Raw genomic sequence first — 23848 nt, forward strand, 5'->3', positions numbered from 1 at the left:
ATATGTGTATAGGTAATATATATATTATTATATATTATATGTATAGGAAATATAGGAAAATATTACTGATCTCCACATTTTTACATGAAGAAACTGTGGCTCAGAGAAGTTAGAGTCTTCTAAGGTTCAGTGACTAAGTGGCCGAATGTTAAACCTAGTTGGTTGATTCCCAATGCACTATGACAGTTTAGAGGTAGGAAATGATTAGAAACAATGACCCTAGAGGCATCTGTAGGACATGATGGCTAAAGGTCCAGGAACATCAGGGTGTGAAGGCCAAGAAGAATGCGAGGAGTCAACCCTATACTCTGTCCACATTACAGTTTAAGCCAAAGGGGCTAGTAAAAGAATCAAAGGAGCCAGAGTTCAGAAAGGTAGATGAGTGCTTAATCGTGAGAGAAGAAAAAGGAAAAAAAGTGAATGGAAAGAGGCAGGACTTTTGTCTATGGCTGAGGGAGGAGACTGGCAAAATCCTCCCTGGAAAAAGCAACTAGAAAGCTGGATAAAACAGAGAAAACAACCGTTTCACCCATCTGGAAATTGACCAAAGGCACAGAACAATCTGAAAAGCGTTTATGCTTTAAAAACTGTTGACCTTTGGGTATAAGAACAGTGAGAATTTGCGGCATTCTGGCCTGGGCTCCCACCCATTCCTCCCCTAGCAAATGAAGATTCAATGACTGGAAGGTTCAGTTTGGGTGGGACTGGCTGTGCGGACTGGCAGCATCTCTGCTAACGTTGAGAGGGCTCATTAGATTTGGAGTGGTGGGCCATGCACACACCCAGCAACACTGTCAGTGAAGGGGAAGGTGGGCAAGTACGGAAGACCAATGGCTCTACTAGCCTGAAGCTGTGGTTGGAGGTGGGACGTTAGATAATAATATTCTTGGCTGAGGCTGTGTGAATGATCAGCAGAGAGAGATGAGAGCTTAAGCCAGCACACCCTCTGGGCCACCCTGAGGCTAGGAACATGCAGACAGGAGATGTAAAAGGGTCCAGTGGACTTGAAAATGGTCTGATCTTTAAATGCGTTCCCCGATGCATAGGTCCATCAGGAGACGACAGTTTACTGGCTCTAGGTAGTTTAGTCATCTCTGTTCAGTAACTGTTTGACCCTTAACCTACAACACAGACAGAGGGGCAATCCCTAGAAAGCTAGGATCACATACACACACACACGAATATTAAACCATATGCTGAGTAGAGACATTGGCAACCACACATCAGAGGAGATACAGATTTTATAGATTGAGTCTAAGCAAGTTACTAAACAAACAAAACTAACCAAAGCCTCTTTCAGTGGGGGAAATCAGAATCCAGAGTTGCCACAATAGGTTATCTAAAATGCCCAATATTCAGCAAAAAAAAATGAGACATTCAAAGACATAGTAAGCTGTTACTATTTACTAACCTGAAAAAAGGCAATCAAAAGAAATTGTCTATGAACACAGATACTGGATGTAGCTGGCAAAGACTTCAATGTAGCTATTATAAAAAAATGTTCGAAGAATGAAAGGAAATTGTATTTGAAAAACATGAAAAGTATAACAACAATGAATGCACAAATAGCAATTTCCAAGGAGGAAACAGGCATTATAAAAAGGACCAGTGGAATTTCTGGAGTTGAAAAGCACAAGAGCTGAGATGAAAAATGCACCACAGGGACACAACAGCAGATTCAGGCAGCAGGAGAAAAAAAAATCAATGAACTCAAGGAAAGATTAATAGAAATGATACAATCTGAAGAACAGAAAAAAGATTGAAGAAAAATGAATCATCTCAGAAACTTGTAGAATAACAAGAATACCAACATACATGTAACTGGAGTAAATTATTTGAAGCAATAATGGCTGAAAACTTCTCAAGTTGATTAAAAAACCCTACACATCTAAAAAATTCAACCCTAAGCAAGATAAATATAGAAAGAGTCACATTTGACACATCTTATTCAAATTGTTGAAAGACAAAAGCAAAGAGATAAATTTGAAAACAGCAAGAGAAAAACAATTCATCACATATAGGAAATATCCATACAGTTCCTAACTTCCCATATAAAACAATACAGACCAGAGCACAGTGAAATGACATTCATTTTGCTGAAAAACAAAACTATTAACCAAGAATTCTGTATCCAGCAACACAATTCAATAGTGTAGAAAAAATAAAGATATTCCCAGATAAAAAAAGACCAAGAAAATTTGTTGCTATCCAATCTCTGCCTTGCAAGAAACACATCACTTTATATGGAAAGGAACTTACTTCAGAAATGATAAATATATGGGTTAATATATTTATATTTTCTTATATCATCCCTTCTTCCAAAAACATAAAATTATATAAAATAATAATTATATCACTGTATTACTGTATTTAAAACCTACAAGGGGAATATATAGGAGACTAAAAGCACAGGGCATGGAGGAACAGAGCTACAATGGAGCAAAATGCTTGTATTTTACCAGAACTAAGGTTAGTATTAATCTGAAGTAGACTGTGATAAATTAAGATGCATATTATAATTCCCCCAACAAACAGTAGAAGAAAAATGAAAAACAGTTTTAAAATTTAGAGGAATTGAAATGGTAAAATAAGAAATATTTATATAGCACAGAAGAAAACAGAGGAGCAGCAGAATCCCCGCCCCAAAAATCCTATGTGATCCAAAGAATTCCTTTTTGATTTTTAAACTTTATCAAATAATAAGTTATTAACAACTTTGACTAGAGAATCAAATAGAAATTACTATGGTGTTATTAAAGTATATTATCCAGGTTTAGTGAAATTGAAAAAAAAATCAGGACACATATATAAAGTGACACACACACACACACACACACACACACACACACTCCACACACAGAATAATAATGTTTGCAGAATGTCAGGGTTTATGGCAATCATTCTTTATATTCATTTATATATTCATTCCATCATCTCAACCTCTGAAAGAAAGCAAGAAAAGCATAGACCTGAATGGGAACTCACTTTATAAATTTATGTGGATCTTTATAAAAGCTAGACTCAAAAGCAAACAGAGACTTTACTGCTCAGCACATAGCATGTGCTCAATAAATATATTAATTTTGCAGAGATGATTTTTGCATAATTCAGAATAGCATGGAATTTGGCAGTCTTCGACAGATGTCTCAGTTTAGGAGACCAGTGCTCTAATCCCTGAGACATAGGGCCTCACAAGATGTCTCAATCTCAACTTTAGATCTAGAAGACCTTACGATTTGTATGGAAAAGCTAATTCATAGCCTTGAACAAAAGAGTCCAATTACCTGAATTTCTTCAACTACTGATTTGAACTGGGGAATACGCTCGGTCATGTTTTTAACCAATTCCATTGCGTTATCAAATCCCTTCACATATTCTCCATACATCTTAAGGAACGGTGCCAATTTCTGAAGGATGTCACCAATTCTAGGGGTTGTTTCCCTGTACAAAATACAGAAACAGGTCATTAAGATTTCTTAGAGAGTAAGTGAATTAACAGGACTCCAAATGAAGTGATCACTTTCTACACACTCCCTGTGCTTCATCAGACCCACCTTGCCGTGAGATGGGTAGAGAATGAAGCAGCATCTTTTTAGAGGGAGTTTAGGAATGACATAGTAAAGAGACATGCTATGGAGTCTTTAAAGCTCCAGATTACCCCTGATATCTCACCTCCACTAATCAAAAGATAGTGTGGAGAGTAGAGATGAAATCCTTTTCAACCGAAGCTAAAAATGTACCACAACTCCTTATCAGTGGTCTTTACAGTAAAAATTTAACTCAAATGTTTGGCTGTAGCTCTGTGTAGCATTATTGTTTCAATTTAAAAGCAAATAACCTAATGTGACTGCCTTAGACAAATCATTTGCCATCTACTCCTCTTACCATTCTTGCATTCGTTTTTCCAGCTCTGGCAATAGGAATTTACTATGGAAGGCATTTATTGATGAAATATTAGAAAAGATTTTATTCACCATCTCTGCTGGAAATGAGCCTCGATTTGCTTCTTCTAATAATTTGCAGTAAAATACCTGAATAAAAGAATAAAGCAAACGTTACTTTAACTTTATTGGTTACCACCAAGCACTGTGCTGGGCATATAGTGGGCTCTTAGAAACTTTCGTTGAATCAATGAAAAGGTTCATGGTTCAAGAAATAAATCATTTTTGAAATGTCCGAATATATGCTTTGATTGAGAAGAACCAGGAATTAGAATTAGAAAACTTGACTCTAACCTAGGCTATGCGTCTATTTGGGGGATGTTAACCTTTTCTATGCCAGAGAATTTCCAATTGAGGTAAAGGGATTTACTCCTATCTATAAGTAGAGGTAAGAGAGATGGAAAGCTTTACATACAACAATTGTGGTACATTTCACTCCTCTTTATGTTTTGAATGACTTCAACAGCACGTATATCATATTGCCCTTTACTGTAATTTGTTGGCATAAATCTCATTTTCCCTATTAAAACTGTATGCTTCCTTGGGAAGGGAGGCCATCACAGTTTAGTTCCCACAGTAGAATAGGTTTTTAATAAATACCTGGTCAATGGATAAATAAAAGAATTTCAGTTCACAGATGTTTTCTTGCTTTTAAGTAATAATGCATGATAACTTGAACACTTATAAGAGGATAAAAAGATCTCCTGTACAAAATAATGAGTATCTTAAAAACAATTTCTATAAAAAAAATTGCAGTCTTAGCTATACTCCACTAGGGCTACTATACCTCTTAATTGCCATTCTGTTAAATGTAGGCAGAAGGAGGTCTGTTCCTTCATAATGTCCAGATGGTTGTTAATTTTCTAAATTCACCTCCACTGCATTTTCTTGGGAGGCAAAAAGAACACAAAATTATGTCCTTAGAGACTCCAATAGATAGGATACTAATTAAGACTCTAAAATTCTAAAAGGTCGGCAATAGTAGCTGACAAGCTAATATGGCTAAAATAATAAGAACAAAAACCCAAAACCCACAAAACCTGTTAAGAGGAAAAGACATGTCTCCATGATGGGAATAATTTCAGGTCTGTAATCCCGTGAGGAGAAAAATTGTTTCGAAGGCACAAACTCAACACGAATTGATGGACTTACAGTGAAATTCTTTGGAAAGTGAGTATTTAAGTCACAAACTCATTATTTCAAAGAACAGAACCCTTAATCTGATCCCTTAATGCTCACTCTAACAGGGCCAGAGTTCACGACGATAAGGAGGTTATACCCAGGATGGCGTGTTCCCATCAAGTTCCAGTTTTCCAATGGCAGAAGTGGGACAATTCTTCTTATAATTAACACTCAAACATGGCAACTTTCTCTTCTAATAAGAGAAGTCTACATTAACAATCTACCAATTATCTTGTTCTTTTATCATTAAAACAATATTAAGAGGCCTTAGTTTTCAAGTGATTCTTATGATACATTTTAAAACTTCCTTTGTAAACATACGTGTATTTCAAATGATACTCAAGGCTCCGTGATGAGAGTACAAAATGTGAAAAAGTAGGATGTCATTACCAACAAATATTGACTATACAACTTTACACCAGGCACTGTAGATGTCTCCTACAAGTTTGAACAAGTGAACGCTCAAAATTCTTCTGGCGCTAATACTCCATTAATTCAGATGACTTACATGGGGCTGGCTGAAGAGCGCATGAGACAAATAGAATCAGTGACATATTCACGTACGAATTAGAATCACCAATCTCTTATTTAGATTATAATGGTAACATGGCTCTAGGATCATAACAAATGGTCAAGAAACATACTAGTGTTCAGTGTTGAAAGATACAGATAAAGGCATTTCGTGACTCACAGAGAGTCCTTGAATCTGCTCTTTATGAATTGAAAACCCTTTGTGTCTAGTGAATTCACTGACAAAGCTAAAAATCCTAAAGATTTCCTTGAAGAAAAAGCTTTCACTGGCCAAAAAGTCATGCCCTTCTTATAGTTTCTAAAACCCCTTGATTACTAAAAATGATGTACAGTGCCAAAAAATAACCATGAAAGGGAAAATCTTACCTGATCTAAGAGGTCAAGTCGGTTGACATAAGCTCTTTCTGTAAGCAAAAGTTCGTTGGCTATTTTGTGAAGCTTTTGCTCATTAGTTTCCTAAAAATACAATAGATGTATTCACATATTAGGAAATAAAGCCTGGACATATTTTTCAAGTAATAAACACCTTATCAAATGGTCAAAACAGTTTTCTCAAGCTTCTCAGGTACCCAATTCATTTCAGCCATGAAGGGCCATCCAACCAGAAATGAACAAAATTAAGATAAACTATCTGCTAGATTTAACTTATAACATCTTTAGCCTGTCAAAATTAACACTCTCATCTTTGTTCTTGAAACACCTCTTATCTTTCTTAGATACTGTATTTGGCTCATTTTCTCCCTGCCTCTCTCAGGCCACTCTTTAGCCATGATTTCATCATTCTCTCAGATACCTTGTCTAATTATTAGCTCTATGCACCCAACTTTTTGCCTTTTTAAAAACGTCAGGGAAAATTTCAATCACATATGAGTAAACAGTAAAATGAACCAGTATGTATCCGTTACTAAGATTCAACGGCTATCAACTCATTGTTAATCTTGTTTCATCAATCCTCCCCTCCCTCTACCCATATAATCTTAAATACAAACACTTTATTATTCCCTCAGTCTATGTTTACTTAGCCCTTAAATATATTTGTATAGCTTTGCTAGTTCCATGAGAATGGGAACATTTTTTTTTCTCGCTAACTTGGTAACTCTCTCTTGTCTTCAGTAAAATACTGGCATTCAATAAAATATTGCTGAATGAATGAATGAGTAGCAATCACACAAACCTAACTATTGTTGGACTTTTATTACCACTTTGACATGCTGTCAGTGTAAGACCAAACTCATCTTTTCAGGAAAACCCCTATCCTACCACCTCCCACCCTACCCCACGCCACCCCACCCCACCAGAACTTTACCAGCCTGATGGTGGTTCCATCCCTTTCCAGTTACCTGGCTTTGGTATCTTGAATCACTCTAAACTTAGTTCCCTACCACAAAATCCAGCTGCTATGAGCTCCTACTCATATCATTAGCATCCATCCTTTAAGTTTTCATCACTGCCACCTGGTTTTGCTCATACCATACGTCAAGCCCAGCCAATCAATAGCTCCCAGTTGATCTGATTCTACCACTGCCTCAGACTTCTTTCCCATTGTATCTTTGCAGGCACCATTCCCTCCAAACATACCAATCTAATGCACCATTATCCAAACATGTCCATGGCCATTCCCAAACTTTTCTTCTTTCCATTCTCTCCACATGGCATACATTTTTTTTAAAGATTTTATTTATTTATTTGACAGAGAGAGACACAGTGAGAGAGGGAACACAAGCAGGGGGAGTGGGAGAGGGAGAAGCAGGCTTCCCATGGAGCAGGGAGCCCGATGTGGGGCTCGATCCCAGGACCCTGGGATCATGACCTGAGCCGAAGGCAGACGCCTAACAACTGAGCCACCCAGGCGCCCCCATGGCATACATTCTTTCTTTATCTCTCTAGGTATTTAAGACTTTTTTTTTTGGATGGCCTGCTGAATTTCCATTCCTTGTCCATGGAGCCTTCTTCAACTATCCAAAGCTCTGTCCTATTAGAACTCATTTTCTATTTTATATCTAAACATCTTTTTATTGAGAAATTTCTACCTAGCTATTGGCTGAAGTATCCTTTACATTCTAGGCAGGTATGAAGCATAGTAAGGGTTTAGTAAAAACTAATAGGAAAGCAGAACAAAGTATATTTTAAACCAGTGTCTAATTTGTGCAAAGACTACATTTTAAACTATGTATAAAATGCTATTAAGCTGTAGGAATGCTTCATTGTGTTCAACATATGAGGTCTACTTTTATGCTTTATGCAGTATCTGTTCTAATGTGAAAAGTTATCATTTTGCTTTTTACAGCAGCACTGAAATGAGGTATTTTTATGTGAAGTCTTCAGGTAAAGTAACAATACCGTTTAAATATTTGTGGTCTCAAAAATACTGAAATAAGAACTATGTAGTCATTAAATCCCACAGTTAGCCAAGGTTTTGGTTAAACAACAAATTCAGGGTAAAGTATTAGCATTATCGTTTGCCTGTTTGACATCCTTTCCCTCCATTTCTTAATAGAATGATATCCAGATTTGTTCAGAGTATCTATCTTACTACTATGTAGCCTTTCCTTTGGAGAAACTACCCTCATTCCCTAGATCAAAATTACGCCCTGACTGGTTTAACAATCAAGAATACAGTGACTGGTTCAGGTGCCAATGAAACATGAGGGTATAATGCACTGGGGCTCCCTCCTCTCAGCCCCACCCCTCTCTCCTATCACCATGCTCCTGTTAATAGATCGGCCCTTTTCCAGAATGTTGTGTCAACGGAATCACACAGTATGTGCCTTTTGAGTCTTGCCTCTTCCAATTCTCAAAATGCATTTGAGATACATCCTTGTTGTCATTAGTATTAGTGGCTTGCTCTTTCCAAGCCCTTAGTTTTATTCTAATAGTGGTACTGCTGTATCTTTTTGACTTACTCGCACACTTTCCTATGCTCTGATTCTGGCTTGACAAATAACTCTAAAGAAAACCACCCAGCAAAATTTGTGCCATGATAAAATGATACATCTCTTATGAGTCAGAGAATTCATTAACCAACAGGTCATACTGGCTGTTATTGCTATGCAGTGAAGTCACTCCTGAGGTCTCCCACATCCTACAGGATCTTAAATAGGAAGCTTATAATAAACAATCTTTTGCTGACTCTAAATCATACTTTAGCTGAACTTGGCAAATTGTAGGTATCCTGGTCATAATTTGCAAAATCCAAGGGAGATGCCAGGAGTTATTAGCAAAAACTGTGTCCTTCTACACAGATGGGCTTCTAATGTCAGGTCCCTGACCTTGCCAAAACCAACACAAAGATAAGCAAAAGTAAACTTGCTGACATTCAGTTTAAACACTCACATATAGGTTTATGAAAAGTTACTAGGGATTTTTGTGGTGGAGGTGAGGAAATCACAGATCCAAACAATTTCACCGGAAGAACAGCTAACATTTATTCACTGATAGCTTGTTACGCATAAGACACTGTTATATTTTACATAAATTGACTAATCCTTATAATAACTCTATAGAATAGATACATTATTCCTATTTTATAGGCAGCACACACATGCAAAAGACAAAATTCCAAGGCTCAGAAAGGCCAGGTGACTTGCCCCAAGTCACACAGTTAAAGGTAACCGAATCAGATTCCAATCATACAGGAGAGCATGGGACTTTACATCATGGTCAGTAAACCCTTCACTCGCACTCTAACTCTTCTCTGCAACAAGAAACAAGACTAATAAGTGTCTACAAGGGACACAGACTAAGAAAATACAAACTATCCACTTGAAAATGAAATGGGATATCTACTAGGCATTTTAATTTACACATTCTTTCTCTAATATAAATTCTATTTATAGCAGGCTTCTCAGCATTCTAGTAATTATCAGGTATTAAAAATTCAGTCATATTTGATGTAATGATATGATGGCTTTTTTTTTTTTTAAGATTTTACGGGAGACTGGGTGGCTCAGTCATTAAGCATCTGCCTTCGGCTCAGGTCATGATCCCAGGGTCCTGGGATCGAGCCCTGCATCAGGCTCCCTGCTCAGTGGAAAGCCTTCTTCTCCCTCTCCCACTCCCCCTGCTTGTGTTCCTGTTCTCGCTGTCAAATAAATAAATATAATTTTTTTTAAAAAGATTTTATTTATTTGAGAGAGAGAGAATGAGAGATAGAGAGCACGAGAGGGAAGAGGGTCAGAGGGAGAAGCAGACTCCCTGCTGAGCAGGGAGCCCGATGCAGGACTCAATCCCGGGACTCCAGGATCATGACCTGAGCCGAAGGCAGTCGCCTAACCAACTGAGCCACCCAGGTGCCCTAAATAAATATAATCTTAAAAAAAATTTTATTTATTTGAGAGACAGCAGGAGTGGGGTGAGGGGCAGAGGGAGAGGGAGAAGCAGCTGCCTCGCTGAGCAGAGTGCCCGAAGTGGGGCTCGATCTGAGGACCCTGAGATCATGACGTGAGCCAACAGCAGAGGCTTAACTAAGTGAGCCACCATGCACCCCTGAGGCTTCTAACTTTAAAAAAATTAGTTACTGAAACTCATCTGTGAGTACATTTAGGAAGAAATACATGATCCATCTGCATGCATGGGTCTCTACTACTCTATCAGACTTGTGCTTAAATAACAAACCTGTTCTAAAATTGCTGATACACTGGGGATATAGCATGGTATTTTTTTAAAATAGAAAGTTAAATAGGTCAAGTTATATAATATTGTCTCTTATTATTTGCCACTTCAAAACTATATAACCCCTACTTTGTGCTTAGCACTTTACTAAGAAGTCATATATTCTTTTGATTCTTTGGAAAACGGTAATGGCTACACAATATTGATTAATAAAAAATCCTGTTTGCCTCTATTGGAACCTAATACACAATAGTGTATTAAAAATAGTGACAAATATGCTTTAGAAAAGCATCTTACCTTTGATATTCCTCTATAAAATAGATTTTTTTCACTTGCAAATGGTAACTATGTCTTATATTGAAAGCTGATTCTCAGAGTACTGCCTCAAAAATACAAGAGAGTTCTAAACAATCCCAATTGAAAAGGCAAGATGTATGCCTTTTACAGTAAAAGATTACACAATTTACTTTCCTCTGCTTCTCTCTTACTTCTCTCTGCACAATACACTTGCACACGTCCAGTAACCTTTCAGCAGAGATCCGCTCCATTCCCACTAGGTCAGGTTCAGCCTGGTGGTGAGTCACTGTGCCCGCTGGCTCATGAATGTGCTGCACTGTCAGTTCTGCCTCCCCACTTACAGATGTCACCAGCTCCTGCAGCTCTTTTCAGACCTTTTGGCATGACTCTTCCATACGGCAGGAGCCCAGACAAAGAGCCCCCACTGCAGCTCACAGACTTCATTTACTGGGTAGGCAGAAAATGTTTGTGTGGAGCCAGTGATTCATCTTCAGTGCCATACGCACTGCCACATGCCTCATAACCACCAAGCAGGGGAGCAGATATTTTGGAAAGAACTTCATAAAGGTTCATCAATAATTAGAGCTTCTTAGAAGATGCTTTAAAGGCAAAGCCTTCAGTTACATAAAAGTGAATCAGATATTGATATCATGCTTTACTACTCTTCAATTATGCTTTTTAACTTTTCAGTACATGTTCTCATGATTTCATTTTAAGCAGGAAGGATTTTTTTTTTCTAAATACATTGAATCAAAACTGTTCTTTCCATTCATTATAGGTTATATTTAAAATCATATGGACATAAGTTATTGGGTTTTATAGGACCAAAATGAATGTTTCTAGGTTCTGGAAATCTCTACCCAATTAAATTCTTCCATGGAGAAGGCAGATGTGGCTTTGTATGAATACATATGTTTCTGCTTTCCCTGAAGTCCATTCTTTCATAACAAGATGAGTCAACTTAGGGAATAAACATTTGATTTTGTACCACAATTCATGAGATGCATCAACACTTTGACCTTCCTAGACATTAAAGTCTCCCATATGGCTCCAGGTGATAATTTAAAATGAGATCAGAATGATATTTGAATGTCACATAATTGGCCTATCATCTCAAAAAGCATCTTAAAGTCTCTAACATGTCTTGACACCGTCATTCCAATATTCCAGAATTGTACAGATTTTTTTCTCATTATACTGAAGAACAGGGAAGTTAAGGGAGGCTATCACAAGTGAGAGACAATGACAGCCCCGACCATTTAGAGAGTACTTACCGTGTGCTAGGCACTACTGTATGTGCTTCACATGAATTATCTAGTGGAATCCTACTAATACCCTGTGAAGCAGGTATCATTTTCCTCCCATTTTATAGATGAGGAAGCAGTGTCTTAATGAGGATGGGTAACCTGCCCCAAATCATATAGTTAGGAAGTGACTGAACCAGGATTCAAATCTTGGTCTGTGAAAATAAAGTTCTTGCTTTGTTAGAGCTCTTTAAGAGAAGTCCCTGTGGATTTATGTGACAAGAAAATGAGAAAGGGAATAAAATACAGATTTTGTGTTCAATTAAGATCATGTAATAATGCCATAAGGAAGGTCACATGGTCTCAGGGAAGATCTGTAATCAGCAAGAAATTTATCACCAGGTTCACATTACAGGAAAAAGAATACTATGATACACACACATTATTCCCCTCCCAGGGCTTCATTGTATAGTATCACAAGAATAAATAGTTTATTACTTCAGCATGATCTTTCAGGAAGCTTTGGGTGCACAGTCCAAGCCTACTTTCAACCCAGCACCAATATTTTTCCAATCTGATGTCCTATCTATACTATTTATTCAGTTCAAAACAGGAGAATAGCCAAGTGAGAACTTTTAATCAGAAGGTTTACATTATATCCTTTCGAGATAGGGTAGGGAGAAGGGCAAGAGAGAGCTTACACTGAGAAGGACAATTCAGTTACTTGCATAAGATCAGACAGGAAGTAAGTGGTAGCAAAGAGAGAACTTTGTTCTTCTTATACCCAATTTAGTATATATTAGACTAAACTGTCCTTTGCCTTTTGCAGAAATTAAGGCACAAAGAATTATTTAACATATGCTCACAATCAATAAGTGAATTAACCTATCCCAAATCTAGGCAGACCATCAAAGTAATTATGTAACAAAAGTATTTCTGATGATAGTTCCCTAAAGTTAAAACGTTGTGCATATAAGTGACTGTACTATGTGGAAATAACCTATGGTCCTCAAGTAAGAGAAACAAACAAAATATAGGAAACCAGGGTTAAAAAGGAAGTGGCATGCAAAATTATCTCTGTGCATCCTGCAAAGGAGCACGTCAGCTTAACACGGAACCGACAGCTGCTGGAATACTCACCTGGCAGGATATGCTGAACTTTGGATCTATCAAGGGATATTTCAGGTCATGAGTCTGTTCATCCTGACTTACAGATGAGGAAACAGAACTTTATTTTGTTTAACTAACAGACAGCTCACATTATGTTTTAAGGCACTGTTCTCAATCCTTTACAATGATTCAATGATCTTTGCCTCGTAATAACCTTATGAGATAGGTATAATTATTTCCATGTTGCAGATGAAGAAACTAAGGTACAGAGAGATTTAAGTGACCTGCTCGAGGTCATACAACTGGTAAGTGGCTGAGCTGGGTTGCAAACCTAGAAAGTCTGGCTCTTAAGCCTGTCTTCTTGACCACCAGGTTATGGTATATTGTTTTTTGTTTTGTTTTGTTTTGTTGTAAGCCACATACAACAACTGCTGTGTTTTAAGATCTGGTCTTTTCATTTCTCTCCCACCCATGCCAAACAGCATCTTTATATGCATTGTGACCTCCAAATACCTCGCTTTCCCAAACCTCCTGATTCATGTCAACATTCTGTTAAACTCCATCTTTGACTCCATTATCTCCTTGTTCTCTTGGTACTGCTGATTTGCAGACCTTGCCTCATTCCCACTGCAAATCTGATCTTCTCTTTCTTAAGTTTCAGGCCACTCAGCAATGCTGGGGAGACTGTTGATTATGCCCACTACCTTTGATCCTGGCCCTCAGAATCTTAGTCACAAGTCACGAGGAGAGCTAACCTTCTCCATTGTCCTCAACCCCTTGAGGCTACCTCACTGGCCTCTATGGGGGCACTTCCCAAACTGACACATTTAGCACTCAGCCTAAGAGTCACCTCTACACTGTAGTGCTACTACCTCACTCACTGAGTTCCAGTCTCTCCCCACTTCTCGATTTATGCTAACAAGGAAGAATTCACCCTCTCAGCCATGCTCTGAACCTTGACTTTATCTTTGAGTTCTCTTTTCCCCTTTACCTCTTATATAATGGTTATATACCTCAATACTCCTTTTCAGCTGTTTCCTCTTTGTATTTTCTGCAGTACTTTGCAAATAGTATATGTGCAATATAAATGTACTGCATTTAATTCTGTTACCCAGGTTCTCTGAGCTAGTTAGCTATAATGTCCCAGTAAGGCCAAGGCCTCCAGACTAACTCCTAGTTTCAAATTCTAAATGGTGACCATCCTTATAAGCCCACCAATAATCCTGTGCCCCCTCCCCCAAATCCTGTGGTTCTCATGATTTGCTCTCTCTTCTTTTTCCTCTCACACAACTATGTTCCCCTTTTGATTATGTTTGTGCTCTCCACAGCTCAGTCCTTGCCTTTCTTCCTGTTCCTGCACGTTCTATTTTGGCAATATTAATCACACCCTTATGTACATCCTCTTACATTCTTATCCTCTTTCCTGAGCTCCAGATCTGTATTTCCACTTGCTTAATTAATATCTCCAAATGGATGTACTACAGATGCCATAAACTCAGTATACAAAACTAACCTAATTAGCAACTCTACCTCTCCCAACATTCCAAACACAATTATGTTCCTTCCTGTCTGCCACCTCAATTATTTCATTAACATATTAAGAAATCGGGCACCTGCGTGGCTCAGTTGGTTAAGCGACTGCCTTCGGCTCAGGTCATGATCCTGGAGTCCCAGGATCGAGTCCCACATCGGGCTCCCTGCTCAGCAGGGAGTCTGCTTCTCCCTCTGACCCTCTTCCCTCTCGTGCTATCTCTCATTCTCTCTCTCTCAAATAAATAAATAAAATCTTAAAAAAAAAAAGTATTAAGAAACCAAGACCTGCCGAATTCTGTTAAAGTACCATGTCTGAGGTCACCTAGCTGGTAAGTGACAAAGCTGGGGTATGAATTCTTCTCTTTTAATTCTAAAGTCTTCATCCTTAACCAATAGACTGTAACGTCTCCAGAGTATTCCATTTTTGTTTGAGACATCTTCATGAGGACAATCCATAAGTCCCTCAAATTTAGTATGTCTAAATCCAGTTAAATGTTCACCCTCCAAATACACTGCTCCTTCCATTCTCTTGTAGTTCAGTAAGTGATACACCATCTGCCACTTCATCCAAGCTAGGAGTTGAACATGACTCATTCCCTACCTCCATCAGGAGGCCCTCAGAAATCTCTTTTCCTTGTGCTAACCCTGCACCGCATCCGTCCAGGACCTCATCCTCTCGCACCTGGATTACTGCAGTTGCTTACAACTGCTCCATCTGTTTTCCTTTCATCTGACTCATTTTTCTAAAATCCACAGATGAATAATCATGTCACTTCCATGCTTTAATTAAGTGCCTCAGAGGCCAGATAGTATTAGGCTTATGGAAAGTTTGAAATAACACAGGAAAACACCTATGTTTAATCCTACAAAACAGGATGCAGAACTACCATACATTAGGCAATTGAAAAAAAAATTTTTTTTTCAAATATCAGCTCAGAAAAACAAGTTGGAATGTTAAATACCAAAGCAGCTCTCTTTGGAAATATGGGTGATATTTGTATTTTCTATGCTTTAATGCATTTTCTTGATTTTCTATGAGGATTATTAATTTTTATCACAATTTTAAAAATCCACTGTTTTCAGGGGAAAAAGACACAGGTTAGGCATACAAACCCACTGCCATTTGTCCTTAGCTTATATTTTCTTTTTAAACCTATCCTTCTACCCCTCACACAATTCTCTAGCCCTCTGGCCTCTTCTTATTGGGCCAGAAACGCCCACAAATATGGCATCTATTCACTTGTCTCTGACTAGATACAGCTGCTCCTCCCTACCTCACCCCATTCCCATCCATTCTCAACTACCCACAACCTCCCCATCACTTTGCTTCAAGTTAAATTCAACTGCTTCTCAGCAGTCTGCCCCTCAACCAGCCCTCCCCCAGGCACAGGTAATTCCTCATCTGTGTTTGCGAAGCACAGATCACACCACATAGCATGGGGATTTACTTATGTCTCCCTACTGGGTAGACCGAGGCTTTGGAGGCATGGTGTGTCTTGTTCATTTGTTTCTAGCACCTAGCACAGTAAGCCCCACACACTGAATTTACAAATGGAACAGGTATTTTTTTCAGGTACAGGCTCTCTGAAGTTCATTTTTTCTCATTATACTTTTTTATACCTTTCCAATATACTAAATGGAGTCTCCACAAAATAAAGAACTTTCTAAATTCACCTATCAGTTCTAAGTGAATAAAGAAAAGCTATCCTCAAGACTTTTATGAACTATCCAATCCATATGGTTAGTGAGACAACTTTTCTGTTATTCAACATGTTGCTTTAAAACTCCTACAACTTCAGTGAGAACTTTCACTGTGATACTAGCAATAACAAAGACTGATTAGTGAAGCTGGATGATTCCATTGCTTCTGCTGTCTTTCACATTCCTGGAATGGAAGCTGAGTTGACAAGAGAAGAAATAGCTAAGGAGTAACTTACTATTTGTCTTCAAGTCTAACATGATCTCAACAGCTGTCCCCCTCTATTTTTCAAGAAGTAAAGGGAAAGAAATTTAAAGCCTCACAAAAAGGAACTTGTAGCCCATCATAAGGAAGAGAAAATCAAGGTTAGCATTATGTTTTAACTCTCAGAAAACTCTGATACCTCACATTACATCCTGCAAAATCAACAGTGTTAAGATTCACAATTAAGTGAAATTAAAGGGAAAAAAAGGAAAGTGAGTTAACCTGGATTACAGCATTGGTTTTCTATTTGCAGTACTTCTGAATTTGATTCTCTGTCATTCTCTTCCTTACGAGATTATTATCTTCTTAATTTTTGAGTATGTTCAAAGGTTATAAACTCTCAAGGCTTATGTTAAAACATAAGTAAAATGGTCATAAAAAGAAGGCACTAGAAAAAAATTTAAGTTTTTTTAAAAAAATGTTTCTACAAATCTCCAGGTTGTCAATTCTCTATCAGTTGTATCAAATTTCTATCTTCATCAATTCCTCACTTTATTATATAATTTCTTTCATTTTTGGTGAAATGAAGGATTAATTTAAAAGGTGTCTGTAATATTCTTGATAAAACTGCTATTATTAGATTTATTATTATGTTGCCAATAGCAGATTCGTAATTTCTATCAACTTTAGTCTTAGAAACCATACATCTGCATTGTTTATATTTGGCTTACAATATGAAATACAGAGGAAGGAAACACTAGTAAGTCTAGGGAAGATCTACAAATAAAACCTGTTAAAGTATACCTTGGATATTAAAAGGCTCATGAAAACTATAAAAAGAAGTGTTTATTATATGGCATAATCAATGAATGCACTCCACATTAATGCATTTCTAATGAAGCTTACCCACTGAAGCACACAAATCTGAGAAAAAAAATAACCATTTTTAAATGAAATTCATACTAAAATGTCCTGACCCATTTACCTGAGTCTTTTAATATAGTTAAGCTATTTATGATAACCCAAATTTGTCATGCCAAACAGGATTATAATACTGTTACCCCTGATGCCCTCAAGTATGCAGACACATGTGACAGTTTCCTGCACCCTGTCTCTTAGGGGTTTTAAGATTTCCTTCTAATGACATCTCCTCCTTAGTAGACTTCAGTCTTTTAATCTCTTGTAATACATAATTAACCTTAATTTAAAGATACTGATAACACCTTATGGGTAAGAGCTAAAGTGTCACAAAGTGCTCACAATTTTCCTTTAGGTCAGAGGTTCAAAAAAAAAACAACACAAAACTATCTGCTTATTTTGAGGTGCCTGGTTATATTCTAGATCCCAGATGCTGCAAAAAGTTTAAATATTGGAAAAGCGTAGCTTTGCTAAAGTATGTAAGGACAAGAGTTTCAATGAGGTAGGTATTATCTTTCATGTAGTAAAAGTAACAATATTCTGCATTCACCACTGAAGCGATTCTTGATCACAATACATCAGGTATCAGTAAATCAGTACATCAGTTATGTATAAACTGAGACGATTTTCAAGTCAGTTCTCATTATTAACAATGACTGTTCAAGATCTATTTTAATGTGCATCTGCTTTTCTGAACAATCTCTGTGAGTCTACTCTGCTCCTACTCCATCCTCCAATCCCTCCTTCTCCCATTCTTGGCGGGCATTTAAGAAATAGCCATTACATTTAATACCTGTTTAAACTTAGCTAAGACTATTGTGATGTAAGTCTCTGCATTGAATTATATAAAGAGTGAAGTAATTTTTTTCAGTTGTTTGCATAGTGAAACCCAGATATTCCTTTGTATCTTAAGAGGTTCGACACATTAGACAGTTCAAGAGGCCGCTGACAACATGGGCTATGCTAACGAAGGAAGATACCCATAAACAACAGCAAAAAATTATTATTACATTACCACTGAAAAGGGCTTTATGATCACACCCAGTTAATACTCTTTAACTAAAAGCACAAATAATTTAATTGATTTGTTTAAGGTCATACCACTAGTTAGTGGACAAGCCAGAAGCAGCACCAAAACGTCCTGGTTCCAATGGTTCTACTACATGCTACTAACTTATTTTTAACATTTCATTTTTCGTTTTTAGCTGTGACAAAATATATATAACATAAAATTTACCATCTTAACGTTACTAACATTTATGTTTGCATATTTGAACAAAGGCAATGTAACAGTCACCAACCAGAGCAACAAAGGAGAACATATCACTGTGTAGAAATTAAATCCTAATCCTCGCTTTTATTTATTTTTTAAAAAAGATTTATTTACTTATTTATTTATTTGATGGAGAAGGGGGAGACAGCACATAAACAGGGGGAGTAGCAGGGAGAGGGAGAGGAAGAGACGCAGGTTCCCCGCTGAGCAGGGAGCCAAATTTGGGGCTCAATCCCAGGACCCTGGGACTGTGACCTGAGCCGAAGGCAGAGCTTAATGGATTGAGCTACCCAGGTACCCCCCTAATATTCCCTTTTAGATGAAAGACACATGTGGTGTCTTTGTATCAATAGCTCTGTAGAGAAAATTGCATTTTTGTTCCTAGATTCAGCATGTGCCATCCGCTACTTATATTTCGTATAGGAGAAAGGCCAGCTGTAGTACTTCATTGCACTAGCTTAACAAGAAAGCCCCTATTTAAGTCTCTCCCAAACCAAACACCACTCATCTATGAGAATGTACAGATAATAATACAGGACAGGAAAAAAAAAGTACTACCCAGCAACCACAGGCATTACCAATGAAAATATTAATAAGAATAGCTCTTACTGTTTTATAAATACTTGCTGGTGGCATCATCCCAACTATTAAAGCACAAATGTACGAGTCTTGAGCTTCTTGATTCTAACCTCTTCTGTTCATCATGGTTCAAGCACAGCGGCACTAAAATCTACCACTACCATCAAGATGTAGTGAAGAGATTCACTTTGCAATGTCCTGTCTCTTTAATGTTTCAGATAACGTTACCAAGTATGACTCACTTTTCTTCCACCCACTCTCATTTAAACTTTCTCTGCCTGATAGTCAGTATTTAAAATTTATTCACTAACTGGAAGAAAATAAATCCCTGGCTTTTTGTTTATTTGGAACCTTTTTCAGGGTTAGTAAAAATTGTACCATAACGTGGGTTTCATTTTAGTTAAAGTTGTCAGACATCAATCACTTTTTACTCTGATTTTAGTATTAGTCCTTTTGAATTTCTCCCTATGTTAATGCCACTTAAGTCACGGCACCATAAAAAAATCCTAAATAAATTTAGAACTTGGATTTGTCATTTACAGATTTTCCTATAATTGCCAAATTTTCAATTCTCAACTCTCCTACACAGATTGTTATTTATAATTGAAAAGAGAAACTGAGCACTGGGAACTTTTTTTTTTTTTTTTTGGTCCTCAGAGACATAAACAACTTTCTCTTCCAGGGAACTGTATAATGATGCTGATATTGCACCTTTGATCTGAGAAATTCCAGGTACTTTGTAAAAGCTGTATTTATTAATTCTTCCAAAACACCATATTGAGAGGAATAAAGAATATAAATGCAGTGGTCTTGTTCCTAGAATTGTATCAAAGCTTCTCTGTCGCCCAGGTAAATTATGAACATATCTCACCAGCAAATCAGCTCCTTGTAAGCTGAGATTTTGCACCCGGGCAGATATGCCATTGAAGCAGTTTCACTGAACTGCTGCCCTCTTTAGAAACAATCTGAACTTCTAGTTTGCCACAGCCTCCCCTCTCTCCAGGACATTACTCATGGATGCTGTATTTGTGGATACTTCCTGCATTTACACACTTAAGTTTGTGATTTTTTTGCATGAGGGACACAATACTGGCCTGTGAGTCAGGGCACCAAGGGTCCAGGCTATTATTACTTTTTTTAAGATTTTATTTATTTATTTGACAGAGAGAGACACAGCGAGAGAGGGAACACAAGCAGGGGGAATGGGAGAGGGAGAAGCAGGCTTCTTGCCGAGCAGGGAGCCCAATGCGGGGCTTGATCCCAGGACCCTGGGATCATGACCTGAGCCGAAGGCAGACGCTTAACGCCTGAGCCACCCAGGCACCCCCCAGGCTATTATTGTGACCTGAAAAATCACTTCAGCTTTCTGGAACTGTCATCCAAGATGAAGTAGATTGTTTTAAAACTATACTAATTAGAAATTAAAAAAAAAAATAATCAGAAGCCTGGAAAGAGTTACGGTTACAATCTGTTGAATAATTTGTGAATACTTTCGTATTTATGTCCTTAAATGAAACATCTGCTGGTGCAAGTTACTCTTCCAGGTCTAGACTAGAAATGTGTGAAAAGCAAAAATTATACAATTTCCTCTTGCTTAGGTCATAAATATTAGGGATGTAGCCCTAATATCTAGAGCAACAAAGAACATTTTCTTCCTAAGTAAAAAAAAAAACAAGCTTGTGGTTTTCCTATATTAAAGTCTTCAGAATGTTCTGACTCTTGAAATCATAATAGAAAGATCAACAGAAACTACACCAGAAAAAGTGAAATATTTCCTCATAGAGTAGGGGAAACATCCATTAGCAGCTAAAGTTTAAAAATTGTTTAACTGGCAGTGTGGGTGATCTGACTCATTCATTTCATGGGTGCTATTAAGTAGAGTTTTAAAAACAGTGGAACAGTTGGTGCTTCTTCCTACTTATGAGCCAGTCTCATGCTTTACCTTCATCTCATGGTGCTGGTCCAGCTGGTCCAGTTCCAGAGGGCTTTCTCCATCTTCCCGCTCTTGTACCTTGGCTTCTGTGTCCGCCCTTTCTTCTTCTAGGGGGAGCACCTGGCTGACCCTGGCAGTCCTGCAGCTACTGTCAGAAACATTTCCATCATAGTCCTTTGCTGTGGGGGATGCAGGGCCTGTGGTCGCTTCCTCCCCTCCTTCTCCGTTCACTAAGTTCACAGCATGCAAGGGTTCAGAGGTTTCTGGAGTTTCTGGGCTACGAGTGGCCACTTTATCCTCCTCACATTCCATCTGGTTTGGTGCTGCCATCACACCATTAGCCACACCAGTCTGTACACCCTGAGTTGGATCTGCGTCATTTTCCGGCTTCAGTGGTGGGTGTGAGGAGAGGAGTTTTTGCTGAGGGGTGGTTGTCAGTCCATGCCTTCCTGGGGTTCTAGGAACATTCAGGTTCACACCAGAGTCTTTCTTCAAATCACTGTAATTTGATAATGTGCTAAAAGATAAAATACAAAAGAAGTATGTAAACACTGGCATGGAAAAGTTCTAGAAGACAGACCAGCTTATTCCAATTGAAAGGAGATATTTCATAAAGACTTTTCCTCTGATGGTTTTAGAAACATGGATTGGAATAGTTGGGCATAGCTCTCAGTCTCTTGGGATGTTACACACACTTAAGTAAACATTTAAGTAAAGATGGTAAGACTGAGCATTTGCTATAGGGTCTGGAACATTTCCTTGCGCTGTGTGTCAATATCGCTCATCAGTAAGGACTGAGATGTGAGAACTATTTAGAGTGAAAGCCATCTTTTCCCAAGATTTTTACTTTCATACATTTTAAAAACAAGTATCGTCAGATCCCAATTTATGAACAGGTTAGAAATCAAAGGTTATTTCTGTTTAGAGAGCAGAATACATTCTCAGAAACGTTGTTACCCCCTGCGGCCGTAACCTAACCAACCTCTCTGCTCCCAGCCCCCATCCTCTCAAATCCAGTCTCTCCAGGTCGACCACAGAAGTCGAACTCTCGGAGGGCACCCTGTACACTTAGAAGGTAAATCTGGCATCCTGCCCCCGACCTAGGAGTCTGTACACACGAGCCCCTACTTGCCCTGGCCCCGTTCAGTTCCGTTTGTCCTCACTCACTGTCTCTTGGCACTCCTGTCTCCCTGCTGTTCCCACACCCCCAACCAGCCAATGCATGCATCTAAGGGTCTCTGCAGCTGCCGTTCTCTCTGCCCAGGACAACCTTCCCCAAGACATCGGTGTGGCTGACTCCTTCCCATCATTCAGGATTCTGCTCAGATGTCACCTCAAAGAGGCTTTCTTGGATTATTCTATGTATTACAAGTGCACTCTACCATGAACTACACATCTTGTTTTAGTTTTCCTTAAAGCCCTTATTACTTGATATTATATATAACCCAATAGAACCTAACTGCCAATATATTACAACGTCCCTATATAAATATTTGCATAACATTTTAATCTAGGATTCCGGGGAGGAAAAACAGAAATCTCTGGGCTGCAGTCTTGGAGAGATTCCTATGACCTAATAAGGAGACAAAACGAATACAGACTAATACTCTGGGAGGGTGTAGACCGTGCCTATCTTGTTCTCTGCTTTCTTCCCACTTCGTAGCACAGTGCTGAGCATATGGAAAGTGCTCAGGGATCAATAAAGAGTAACTGTAACTGTAATGGTGATCATGAGAGTCACTCAATAACAGCAGCTAGCATTTATTAAGTGATGGAAAATACATGGTATTCTTTACATTATTTGTTTCAACTTCATAATCATTCTAAAACAGGACCCCAAAATAGAGAAATTGAAGCTTAGAAACTTGCATAATGAGGTGATGTCACATGGCTAAGAAATGATACTGCTAGAGTCTGACCCTGAAGTCTGATTCTAACTCCATGGTCTTAAGCCCATACTGTGACACACTAGAACATGAAGGAGGGAAGGAGGAGCAGGTGAGTAGCCTGCATACAGAATGTGGGAAGAAAGTCCACGTCTAGCCTCTTCCCCGGTGCCGATAGAGGTTACGGGCTAGAGGACACAACAGTACAGTCCATGGACAGTGCTCAGATGTGAGTTACCTTCTCTATTCATTCTACTCCTCCCAGACACTGCTGATCTGGAATGGAGAATGAAACAGAGAATAACCATAGACAGCAAGGAAGTTAATAAAAGACATGGTAAGCTCAGCACCACAGGAAGGGAAGGAAAAATTTGGCAGGGAAAATGCAATATATATAAAAGTTGGTGGTTGTCAATGTAAGTGTTACATACTCCACCGTTAATATGTGCCTTCTAGGGGAGCATACCCTTGGCCTAGATGATTTCTCAAGCAGTCCTTGGAGATTTAAATGGCATGGTCTTCCTTTTCTTCCCCACATCAGTGTTCAGAAACCCAGGAGAAAGATCCTCAGCAGATCCTCTGAACCAACTTTAGACTCGCTTAGGATTTTTGGAAAGGACTGTTTTGGATGAAAGGTAAGAATTTCCTGTAATAAGTGATCTCCAGGGGACATGCACATGGAGGTGGGATAGAGATAAGGTGGTGAGAGGTCAGTAAAAGCAGTGGTTGAACCAATACATATATTCCTGCTGTTTTGTGGATGACAAGACCATGGGGAAAGACAGTTTGCCCTGAAGTGTCCTTAGGAAAAACCAGAGTTCAGTTTTGTGCAGGATGTTCTTTCTAAAATCCTGAAATCATTCATGGGTTAAAAAGATTAGTGGAAAGGAAAGGAAAGGAAAAAGGA

The 23848-nt window shown here is 38.4% G+C and overlaps 1 protein-coding gene across 9 annotated transcripts in view; it reads right to left on the minus strand.

Annotated features, from left to right (window-relative positions):
* The window catches only part of FGD4 (FYVE, RhoGEF and PH domain containing 4), a 201846-nt gene that overhangs the window by 26101 nt on the left and 151897 nt on the right, over positions 1-23848 (minus strand). For 7 of the 9 annotated variants that reach the window (XM_027593581.2, XM_027593583.2, XM_027593584.2 and 4 more), the window contains 4 exons: positions 21065-21572; positions 6021-6110; positions 3886-4031; positions 3285-3441 (listed from right to left, as the gene is read on the minus strand). In XM_027593581.2, the coding sequence (XP_027449382.1) occupies positions 3285-3441; positions 3886-4031; positions 6021-6110; positions 21065-21572 (901 nt within the window). Of the gene's footprint in view, positions 1-3284; positions 3442-3885; positions 4032-4728; positions 4789-6020; positions 6111-21064; positions 21573-23848 lie in introns of those variants that run through there. The other 2 variants (XM_027593590.2, XM_027593588.2) reach the window with 2 other exon arrangements.

The sequence above is a fragment of the Zalophus californianus genome, chromosome 9 (genome assembly GCF_009762305.2).
Source record: "Zalophus californianus isolate mZalCal1 chromosome 9, mZalCal1.pri.v2, whole genome shotgun sequence".
In the NCBI taxonomy this organism is placed as follows: domain Eukaryota; kingdom Metazoa; phylum Chordata; class Mammalia; order Carnivora; family Otariidae; genus Zalophus; species Zalophus californianus.